This window comes from Centruroides vittatus, unplaced genomic scaffold (assembly GCF_030686945.1).
Source record: "Centruroides vittatus isolate TY-2023 unplaced genomic scaffold, ASM3068694v2 scaffold_654, whole genome shotgun sequence".
NCBI lineage: Eukaryota > Metazoa > Arthropoda > Arachnida > Scorpiones > Buthidae > Centruroides > Centruroides vittatus.
In genome coordinates, this window is record NW_027122714.1 from 125,254 (window position 1) to 137,710 (window position 12,457).

Sequence of the window (12,457 nt, forward strand, 5' to 3'; positions counted from 1 at the left end):
ATAGTTGTTTGTAACTGCTATTTTTTAAAAATACTTGTAATAGTAAAAGACACTTTTAAATATCTTTCAGTGTGTTTTGTAACCTTTTGCTGATTAGGGGCTACAGTCAAAAATGCTGAATTGTTAGCATACAGAAAAGTGTTACAATAAATTTCTGTGATGTGTGTGTGAGTTATTCCTTTTTTCCTTGATATAACAAGTCCTAATATAATAAGTCTTTGTGAAAGAGTTAAATTACTAATTTAAAGATAAAAGTTACATTTGATAAATTTTTCAGTTATATTAATAAATGTTTTATGGCTAAATTGTCATTATAATAAAATATAATTTTTTATCACTTACTTTTAATCCAGCATTCCTTAATAATTCAAGAGTGGGTTTGACATCTTCTTGCAGCTTATCTTCAACACCAGTCAAACAAAGTAATTCCATATCCCTTTCTAAACTCTCCACCACAGCAGCCACCCTTGCAGTTCTATCATGAATACTAACTTTTGCTTGATTGTAACGTGCCTAAAATTAAATATTAACATACAAATTAAATCATTTTTCTGTTTCTTCCTAAACTGTATCAATCTTTTCAGATATTTCAACTCATTTCTTTTAATATAATGTCATTGAAGAGAGACAGGAAACAATGTACAAAAAGCAAAAAGCCAACATAAAAAGATACTGATAAAGTTAATACATGCCCAATACAATAATGATGATAATTACTTCTTGGTAACAAAAATTCAAAATGATTTATTTTAAGACATTCTTTTAACTAAACATAAATTGCTATTTAAAAATAAAATTTGTGTATTTCTGTAAGTACAAATTAAATATTGAAAAGTATGATTATATTTTTGTTTATTTTATTTACACATTAAATCTTTTTTAGATATCTTTTATAAGTCATTTATAAGGAACAGACTTTATTGAGAAAAATATTTGAACAGAAAAAAAATTAAATAAAAATAATGTAGACTAAGGAAACTGCAAAGACCTAGTAGTAGAAAAGTATTGAAAAAAAGATAATAGTAAGAAGTGTTTGATAAAATATAGTAGAAGATATGGAGATGAAAGTCACTGCTCTGTAATTCAGCCAGAGATAAACAAAAGAAGATTTTTTTGGAAATTACCTCAAAATCAGCATACTGGTCTTCAGATAAAATTTTTTTAGCAACGACTAATGTCCGGAGACCTTCTCGAGCCATGTTTCCACACTATTATTAAAAGTAATCCTTTTAATAATTTTATATACTTGCTTTCATCTTTAATTCTCTAACAATTACCTCTTCATCTAGCCAATCATTATATTGGACTATAGTAGACATTACTACGTCAGCTCCTTTCATGTAGAATGTTATTTCCCCAGTATTTTCTTCCTGTAACAAAACCATTTTGTATTTGAATTAATATTTTATAATGGAAGAGTTTTAATTATCATAATTTATGATTTCAATAAATTTGTAAATCATCAAACAGTTTATAATGTATCATCATCTTATTATTGTATCTATATTGCTATTATATAAAACTTGAAATAATACTTATTACATAAATATGTCTAACTAAGAAATCACCACTTAAACACAAATAAGAACAAAAAGTTGCTTTAATGGAGAAAAAATAATAATTAAATGTATTTGTGAAATACTTTAATTATGGCCACCATATACTTCAAAAATGATATATAAAGTTTCCCTATTCAGCACACACTGTAGATGTAACCAGTAAGTGGTGGACTGACACCAAAAGTTGAACAGATGATGCAAAGGATACAGAAAAGGATTATGAAAAAAAAAAACAGTACTTTGTGCAAATATTGAAAAACATATATGCAATATGTCATTATTGTCTGTCTGGTGGGGGACAGCAGAAGCAGACTTGGCAGGCTCCCTGTTGCCATCACTGTTCTATACAATTTTTTCTTTTATATGTTATGGTGAAGCTAAAGACAGCTATAATGAAGCCAAAAGTACTTCTTTAATAAACTTAAGATTGATTGTTTTAACTAAACAGTTCCATATGAATGTAATTTTAATGCTTATTAACTAGACACTATCAGCAATGAGAGAATAACAATACAGAATTTCCCACTTCATTGTTTAGCAGTTTATAAACATAAAAGATTCATGTGAAGTATCAATACAGCAACCATTAGATAATTTTTGGTTAAGTATTATATTTGGTATTTTAGCTAATTCTTCTTAATTTTTTCTAACAATTTGTTTTACTGTTTTCTTGAAACTGATAAGAAACTCCTCTGAGGACATTTAAAATATACAGAATTGATTACTCACTCAAAGTTGATTACTACTCATTCATAAATTTGGGCAATAAAAATGCATGAAAATCTTAATTGGAGAGTTAAAACAAAAAATTTGTTTTGATGTATTTAGATTGATATTATATAAAAACTTAATAGAGCTATAATTGATAGAAACATCACAGAAGATATAAAATGTATTTAGTATTTAGGTGTTTAAGAAGTCAAATGTTTCTATGTACACAGTGGCCAAAATTAAAGTTTTCCTATTCAGAGCATTCTGTAGCAGTAACCAATAACTGAATTGCAGCCAAAATTTGTATACAGATTATGCAAAGGATGTGGAAAAGAATTTTGAAAAAAAAAAGTTCAAAAACTCCTGTTAGGGAACACTTACAGGAAAATACATGAAACAACACAACAAAAATACAATTATTCCATTCCATAAGCTGTTTATTGATATAAGGAATGTAGCTCAGTTTGTGCCTCATTGTTCAGTGTAAAATTTGAAGGCAATAAACAGCCAATATTATTCATAATGTTTAAAATAACAGATTGAAGTGTCACTTTACGGTTGGTCTTCATTATTTACCGTGCTTGTTTTATGTATTTTCCTGTAAAGTGCCTGCTAGCAGAAGTTCACTGTTCAAAGGTCTTTACACCAGTTACAAAAATTGAACCAACCAGTAACTCATGATAGCCACAGTGTTCACATTAATAGCAATAAGTAAAGTTAAAGTAAAAATGTATTTTATCAGTGGATTTTTAATCTCATTTCTCAATTGCTTTATGTTTTCTTTTAATACAGTGTTATGGTGAAGAAGTTGGTTTAGTAATTTTTGTAGAGGAGGAAGATGGGGACTTGCACATACAGTATATCAAAATGAAATCCACAACAATTCAGAAGTCATGTCCCAGCCCTTGAGTCCAAAGAAGTTGACCATCAATGGTATAAAACATTAACTCAAAAATGGTAGTGATGGCGAAATGTGTGGAATGCACAAGTCTACAATAAACTACATGAGATCAAACCTTTGGTAGAAAATTGGACATGTAACAGCAGATGTATGAAAAGAGATCTGAGGTTATCCTTACCCGTTTGAGAATTGGACATACTCGGCTGACTCATCAATACCTTTTGAAGGACGATGACCAGCCAGTATGTCAATATTGCAACTGTTCTGTAAGTGTTAAACACATACTGTGCAATTGCTCTGCCTTCAAGAGGATTCGTAGACAGCAGTTTGACAGAGATTCTGGGCCAGAGGCCAAATCTTGATAAGTTACTGAACTTTCTGAAAGTCACAAATATTTATAAACAGATTTAATTATTTATTTATATATACAGCTTGTTATATATATTTGTACTGTTATATACTCTTGTTATTGGTTTTTTTGTTATTTTTTATTTTGCATTATACATTTAGTAGATTGCACAATTTTACCATTTGACATGGTGCAACTTGGTCTATGTGGCCCTTGCACCAATAAACCTCAACCAACCTACCAATCTATTTTCCAAAACGTGAATAACTTGCAGATGTAAACCCTCAACAAACTTTCCTTTTATTCATGCATGCACTTCTAGATCAGGGAAAGATATATTATACATGATATTGTAATTATTATATTAATGTTATACTGTATTACATTTTGAATTTAACACTTAAATAAAATTATAAATTTAAAAATTTTTTTAAATACAATTAACTTTTAAAATAGTATATACATAAATTAAGTATATTTCATTACAGAACTTACTTTAACAATAATTCCCATCCTTTTTGTTTCAGATGTAAATGGAAATATTTGTAATATTGCAAAAGTTAAAATTTCTCCATACGAGGTTCGCAATTGCATTGTCGTCAAATCTCTATATACGAGGGCTAACCCGATACTGTCCGTCCACGATACTAATGATACCTAAAATCTCAAATTATAAATATTTCATAAAATACTTTACAATGCAAACAAATTGAATACTAACTTCATCTGGACTTGATGCCTGATAAACAAATGACTGTTTTATCTGTTGATCGGCTTCCGTGTCAAAATCCTCTTTCAATTCTTGTTCTATTTCTAATGATTCTGATTCTGAAGTTACAGATGCATTTTCGTAAACTGGGGTGACATTATGACACAGAGCCAATGCTTTTACAGCTTCTTGAACTCTTGTAATTACTGTGCGTCTCATTTTAGGTTGCTGAGTGAAACGACTCGGAGTTACTCCCATTCCACCAGGAGTTGAAGGAAGTGGTGCATATGCAGTTCTAAGATGTGCAGTAACCTAAGACATCACAATTATTATTATAAAGAAGTTCAAATTACATACTTTCTTTATACACTACTGGCCATTAACATTGCTACACCAGGAAGGCGGCATGCCACACACATGAAATTTGCATGACAGATGGAACATGCTGTGATATGCGAATGATTAGCTTTTCAACACATTCATGTAAGGCAGGCGATGGTAGTGACATCTACAATGTGTATACAAGAAGAGATTTTACAGCAGGTTTCTCATACAGAAATTGCATTTGAATGTTGTTTTCTGGTAAGAATTGTTGTTGTTATGCCTCATGTAAGATGGAGAAATGCCTACCAGCATGTGTCTGACTTTGATCGAGGTCAAATTGTAATCTACTGGGATTGCTGTTTATCGTACCGCAGTATTGCTGCTTGCGTTGGTCACAATCCCATGACTGTCAGCAGAATATGGAATCGATGGGTTCAGGACAGTCATACTGAACATCATGCAGAATCTCAGTGGCCCCATCACTAACAGCTGAAAAGACAGACATCTTATCTGCATGGTCTTAATGGATCATACAGCCACATCACAAACACTTAGTCAAGTAATGGGGTGGTTTGCAAGACAACAAGTGTCTGCACGAACAGTTTGATGACATTTGCAGCAGCATAGACTGTCAACATGGCGAGCATGGCTTCAGCTACCCTTGACGCTGCATCACAGGCAGGAGCACCTCCAAATGGTGTGATCAACAATGAACCTGGACACAGAAATGGCATCACGTCATCTTTTCAGATGAATTCTGGTTCTGTTTAGAGCACCATGATGGCCGCACCCATGTTTGGTGGCATTATGGAGAACGTACATTGCCAGCATGCATTCAACTTCGTCATATTGGCCCATCACCTGGAGTGATGGTATGGGGTGCCATTGGATACACGTCTCGATCACCTCTTGTTTGCATTTCCAGCACTTTGAACAGCAGCCATTACATTTCTGATGTGTTAAAGGATGATAGTGATGTGATGATAGGGCAGAGTCCCGTGGCTCTGCCCTATCTTCGAGGCCTCCATAACGCTATGTTTCAGCAAGACAATGCACGACCACACGTTGCCTGTATTGTCCTGACCTTCCTTGATACAGAACATGTTTCAACTGTTGCCCTGGCCAGCATATTCTCCTGATCTCTCACCAATTGAAAATGTCTGGTCCATGATTGCTGAGCAACTGGCACACCACCACTTGCCAGTCACCACGGTCAATGACCTGTGGCATAGTGTTGAAGCTGCATGGACTGCTGTATCCATACATGCCATCCAATCCCTGTTCGACTCCATGCCCAGGCAGATAAGTGCTGTTATTGCTGCCAGAGGTGACTGCTCTGGGTATTGACTTTCTCAAGATCTATACCTCCAAATTTCCCGTAAATTTAATTAATTGTTCTTCCCACTATGATGTATGTGTCTAATAAATATCAATCTGTTATTTGCATTCCTTCCTGGTGTAGCAATTTTAATGGCCAGTAGTGTATATTGTACAGTCTCTTTTCTTTTTATGTTTATTATATTTTAATCCAAAAATATTTTAAATTAATATAAATTTGATAATGTTTGAACTGTGAAATTAAAGTTTCAAATGTAATTATTTCAATTTACTTCAAGTTTGCTTTTTAATCTAATAACATGTCTTGTAGACCCTTCCTATAGAAATCTGAGTTCAGTACACATCCACAGACAGTGGATCAATAAATAGACATGATTTGAACCTTACAATGTTGAAACAATTGTTATTTGCCAAATCTACAAACTGACAAATAAGAATTTTGTTCCAGTGCTCTGTAAAGATAGCCTTTCAGCAGTGGGATAGTCAGGTATGGTGCTATCCCAAAGTAGTGGAGAATATACCTGGGAAATTTTTAAAGTATTTTTTCACGCATTTTTTCTCTTTACCGTTCAGAAAAAGATTTTGTAAACAATTATGTCTAGTAAAGAAAAGTCTTTTTTTATTGTTACATAATTCACTTTTTATGTGAATTTCTTTTTTGCGGTAGTTTTTGGCGATACCCCCAAAAGAATTTAGTGGATATATACGTCCCACACCATTGCCACACGATCTCCCTAGACGTATATATACGTCCCTCACTGCTGAGTGGATAGTACAAAAAACTAGAATTATTATAGATTGCCTGAAAGAGATTCTGATAATATGCATCAATGACCAACAATATCAACAAAAGTTAGAAACACTTTTATTGTAAAAGAATCAAGGTAATGTCAGATGAAGCATCATGTTAAGCTTCTAATTAACAGAGCACACTATAGAAATTAAATACATAAATAATTGTTCCATTCTAGTGAGACTTTGTAATGACAAGTAGGTTCTGTTCATGCTGTCAGTTCATGCAATGCAAACTGGATGTTCTTGAGAGAAAGTTGGCAGCTTTGAAAAATCTTTGAGCTATCTTACGACATAGTCCATTATAGGGAATAATTGGATTTGGCTAAATCTGAATGGTTTTGTCAGAAAAAGCAACATTATCATGAAAGATGTAATGTAAATCTCAAAGGACAATATTCAAACTAAAATGAATGAATTCAATTTACAAATTCTAATGAATCATTAATAACTAGCAAAAACCTGCATTACCCTCAGGATAAGGCAATAAACAGAAAAAGTTATTTTAAACTAAAAATTACAAGTAACTTTTGTCAGACATTAAATTTCAGTGTAGATACAAAATATATTCACATTCCCAACATCAACTATAAAGATGGATTACAAAATTTCTTTGTATACCACATTTAAGGTGGTAAATCCAATAGAATCAAAGTTCTTCTGGCCAAATTCCACTAGTTAACATGTTGCAAAAAGTTTCTTATTGATTCCCTACACAAAATGGTAGAGAAATTTCAGAACTTTGGAACCCAATACCTCTGGAACAGATCATTGGATCCAAGAGCAAAATTTATTGCACATCTGCAGATCCACCCCTACCTATTGACAAACACACTATATATATACTAGAAATTCTCCCATCAAACATGACAAAATATTTTTTATGAGCAAGTAGATTGAAGAATTGAGAAGTGCTTCAAGTTGAGCTTGACAGTGTGATGCTGCATCTGCAGACCTTGACAAAGCCATTTTTACTTGATGTTGCTCGAGTCAAACTTCACAGCCTTCAGGGGTCTCAGTTGTTCTTATTCCTTTAGATCAGGGGTCACCAAACTTTTTTACAGCAGGCCAGATAACTAAGAGAATGACAAGCATGGGCCGATAACCATTTTTTTCAATACAGCACACTGAATACACAAAAAAAATAAAGATAACCAACATATTTATTTACCAATACACACACACAATTGCTGCAGCAAGCTTGTAATTGCTTTTGTTAGAAACTTCATTGCAGGTACTTACACAAAAAGCACTCTGATATCCAAAGTCGTAAAAAGTCACCAAATTTTTTATTTCACTGATTTTCCTGAAAATTATATTATTGTCAGATGCAAAAATCAGATTGGACCACTTCTGGCATTTATACTATGTATAAAAAATTAAAATAAGTGTAAATTTATCTACAAACTATGATATTTCCATATAAATAATCATATTTTACCTCATTTGTGGCACAGTGTGGTGGCGAGCTGGATGAACTGACCTTGCAGGCTGGATCTGGCCCGTGGGCCGTAGTTTGGTGACCCCTGCTTTAGATCTAGAATTTACCTGACCAATTTTACTCTTACACTTTCTGCTGAGCATTTTGTTTTTTTTTCAACAAAACAGCAAGTCTTTTTAATTCCACGTTGATAAAACAAAGATGAATTATACATATGTGAATTAGATAAGTTATAACCCCCTTCTAAATAATGGGTTCATTAGATTGTTACTTCTGATTGGATAATAGAATATCACATGGTCACTATGAAAAGATTTTTTTAAAATTTATTATAAAAGTGGCATGATGTGTCTATCATTTTTAAAGTTTAAATTTTAAATTTAATGAAGTAAGTTTAAAATATGCCATTTGCCAAAATATTTTAAAATGCAACTTAAGGGAAATTTCGTCAAGCATGAACATCACGTGGTCATTGTCATCACTGCAACATAAGTGCAATCACTGATTCAAAATCCATAAACGTTTATTCTATAGCTAATATTTCTGCAAAATAAGTAGCCTATACTTTCCATCAAAATGTAAAATGAATATAACCAAAATTTCATCAGAACTGACAATAATTGTAGGAGTTATAAGGAATTCATACACACACACACCAGCTTTTATATTAGTAATATGTCTTTAATTAATTACTAAAAGAAGTATTAAATTTAAAATATTTTACAACTACTATCAATGTACTGTAATTATTCATTCCATATCTAAGTTTAGTTTCAAGTTTTGTAATTGCATAAAGTTGAGCTTATTTACTATAATTTAAAAGTATGATAACAATTCATTATCATTTATAACTTAAACTTCTATTTCTAAAAAATCCTTACTTAAAAGTCATTCAAAAATAAAAGTTTTTATCATTTCTTTATCATAGAAAGTATCCATGAAACCAAGTTTGAAAAACCAAACATTCTACATCTGAGTTATATTATCAAAAACAAAACCCAACAGCAAAATACTCTGCCTTCTAGTGATGTTAATATGACAACTCGTTAATATAAAACGTAGTTTATTATTTTTTTATTTTTTGTACCTATATAACTAGTGATAATAAATTATCCAGACAAAAGTTAGAACTGATTTACTGCAGAAGTACCATAGTGCATGTGCTGTCCTTTGTTGTGAATTTCCACAGTAACAATCATATAATTTTGGATTTTTGTTTAATTGATAATGTTAAAAGCATTAAATCACAAAGATTCAATCATTGCACTTTTTCAAGATGGAAAAAGACAGTGTGACGTTGTTCAACTTCACCATTGTACGACAGTTTCAGATATGATTCAAGGTTTTAGAGAGATTGGTCATAATGAAAGCAGAGGGGAAAAAAATACACTGTAAGGATTGCCAGAAATCATTGTATCATTAGGAAGAGAGTCCAGTGCAGTTCAAGAGTACTGATGTGCAAGATTGCACAGGAGATGAGGATCAACTGTGAATCAATTCTGAAGATAGCAAAAGACCTTGGACTGAAGTCTTACAAGTTTCAAAAGCGTCAACTACTAACTGAAGCAAATGAATGCATCTACCAGGAGAAAAGTTGTGCATTGCTATGACAAGCCACAGGTTAACAATGGGGAAAGTGTCTTTTCCCAGATGAGGTGCCATCTGAAGACCCTGAAACTATGCCGTCACCACTATCCCCAAAACTCACAGTCATTCATGGTTTTGGAGGGGTTTGTGTATCAAGAAAAACTTCTCATTTTTTGTGAAAGGAGTGATCAAATCATTCAAGATGTGTATCTGCAGAATATTTTAGAAGCTGTTGTTCTTCCATAGGCTGCACTTTGCAACCAGCATTGGGTATTCCAACAAGACTCTGTACCTACTCATGAGGCAAAGAAAACTAAACAGTGGTGGAAAGAAAATTTTCCAGATTTTATCAGCACTGAACCTCCATAAAAATATTATTTTAAACTTAAAATTATATATGATTTATATTTTACCAATATTTAAATGTATGTCTTTTATTGATAATGCTTCATACATATTTACCTCATCAAATGATTCATTACTAAAAGAGACTGTGCCTAAATGAAGTCGTTTAAAAACCTGAAAATAAATATTTAGTAAATAAATTAGTTAATTAAAATAAAATGAATTAAAAGTTTTTACTTCAACAAATTTACCATTTCATTTTTTGTCAACGTTCCAGTTTTATCACAAAGTAAATAAACAATCCGACCCAATTCCTCAGGAATTGTAGTACTTCTAACTACAGTTCCAGATATATCTTTATCTTTCTGAATCATCCAAGAATATACAACTTTGCCCATATCCAAATTCACACGTAAACTGAAAACAATAAATTGAAAAATTTATCATTAAAAAGTAATCTAATTATTTAAAATATTCTAATTTAATAACTCGAGTATAAAATAACAGATAGAATAAACAAAATAGCTTCATATCAGAATATATTGGTGTTGGGCCAAATATTTGGCATCATTTGGTATTTGGATATATTCATCCACAAAGTAAATATTCAATATTGGCAGAATACTAAATATTCAATATCTAGATCAAAAACTTTCTCAATGCCAAACTATTCAGCTAAATAATCTATTTTAGTTGGGGGTTAAAGAGAGAGGAGGAGGAAACAAAATAAAACACAAAATAAATGAAAAGAACATTTAAAATTATTTATTTCTTTCTGAAATGAATATAACTTCAATAAATGATCTTGAGCAAATATTATTTATTAATAATTGCAATTCAAGAGTAATAATTTGTAACAAAGGAACAGTAATGTTTCTGCATTCATACAGTGATTTTGTTGGTCCATTATAATATATATACAGGAATCCTCTTTCAACTGCAGTTTCCCAACCATGGTTTTGCAATAATTTAATTTCATAAAAATCTTACATTATTATAATATTCTGATTACCAATAAATATAGTCCTTAACTCATCGTCCATTGAACTTTCCTTTCACAACTAGTTATATCAGTTGTACCATTTTTTGAAAATAACCCTGCAGTTGGTAGTGATTACTTGTATATTTATTCTATTTGAATATTAAAATTCTGAACAAATAACAACTCCATTTTAATACAGTAGAGTCCTGCTAGTCCAAACACTGCTAATCCAAATGTCCACCTAATCTGAACATGTTTCAATCGATGGAGAGGAAATTTTTTAGCTTGCAAAATATACATATTTTTGTATTTTCCAGTTGAATTTAAATGATATTAATGGTATAAAAAGACTTAGAATTCCACAACCAAAAAAATTGTATTTTATTGTAGTATTGTATTAATACTGTACAAAATTAATAAATCAGTGTTTGACATGGCCTATTAAAACAGCAAATCTATACTGTACTTACACACAAAAACAAGAAACAAAAGTCATTGATGGTGTTGATCTATATAAACCAGACCTGTTTTACTACTTGCTTCTGCATTATTTCAATTATTTGGTTAATCTGAAAATCTGCTAATCTGAACAGGGCATGCCAATTAGTTCGGCTAATGGGACTCTACTGTATTTACAAATTAGATAAATATGCTAAAATATATTTGGAATTAGAAGATACAAGCAAATTAAAGTCTTCATAATTCATCCATTTCCCACATGAATACATAGAAATCAATTCTTTCTTTTTAGGCTCTTCCTCACTTAAATACGAAAATTTGTTAAAAATTCCTATGTTGTGAAGAAAGATAAATTGTGAAGGCTTCAATTTATTTATTTTTAATTATAAATGTATTTTAGTAAATTTCATTCTGGTTTATTAATATATTTTCTGTTTTATTTCAATTGTTTATCTGTATTTTAACTGTGATTTTATTAATTGAGGCAGTAATCTCTAGTCTATCTAGAGTTTACTATAATAAAAATTAAATTAAATTTTAAAAAAATGTATAAATAAATAAATATGGTTAAAATAATTTTAAAAGTTAACATTCTGCAACAAAACCTAAATTCAAATTAAAAGTCTTACCTGATTGGTATAATATATGAAAATAGAAGAATAAATCTAAAGAGGTAGCGATACCAGGTTCCTCCAAATCCCTGAAAAATGCAATAGTTTTGTATTTAAAATTTAAACAATTTTCAAATGCCCATTCTAAATATATGAAACTATGAAAAAAATTCCAAATTAAAATTAACACACCTTAAAATAAAATAATTGTTATTCTTAAACCCTTAATTTTAATATGCAAATCAAATATCCACTCTAAAAATTAATTCAAATTCCAGTTAAGATAAAATATGCTTTGTCCCAGATACAAGAGATCAATTAGATGACAAATTAAATGTTTTACCAGCTT

At 31.1% G+C, this 12,457-nt stretch overlaps 1 protein-coding gene across 1 annotated transcript in view; it reads right to left on the reverse strand.

Moving 5' to 3' along the window:
* Positions 1 to 12,457, reverse strand: part of LOC136989533 (probable phospholipid-transporting ATPase IIA) — a 59,927-nt gene that overhangs the window by 23,498 nt on the left and 23,972 nt on the right. Inside the window, exons 10-17 of the mRNA XM_067287732.1 lie at positions 12,127 to 12,197; positions 10,308 to 10,473; positions 10,174 to 10,230; positions 4,242 to 4,541; positions 4,016 to 4,177; positions 1,278 to 1,370; positions 1,125 to 1,208; positions 343 to 513 (exon numbers count right to left, since the gene is read on the reverse strand). Of these exons, the coding sequence (XP_067143833.1) occupies positions 343 to 513; positions 1,125 to 1,208; positions 1,278 to 1,370; positions 4,016 to 4,177; positions 4,242 to 4,541; positions 10,174 to 10,230; positions 10,308 to 10,473; positions 12,127 to 12,197 (1,104 nt within the window). The remainder of the gene's footprint in view (positions 1 to 342; positions 514 to 1,124; positions 1,209 to 1,277; positions 1,371 to 4,015; positions 4,178 to 4,241; positions 4,542 to 10,173; positions 10,231 to 10,307; positions 10,474 to 12,126; positions 12,198 to 12,457) is intronic.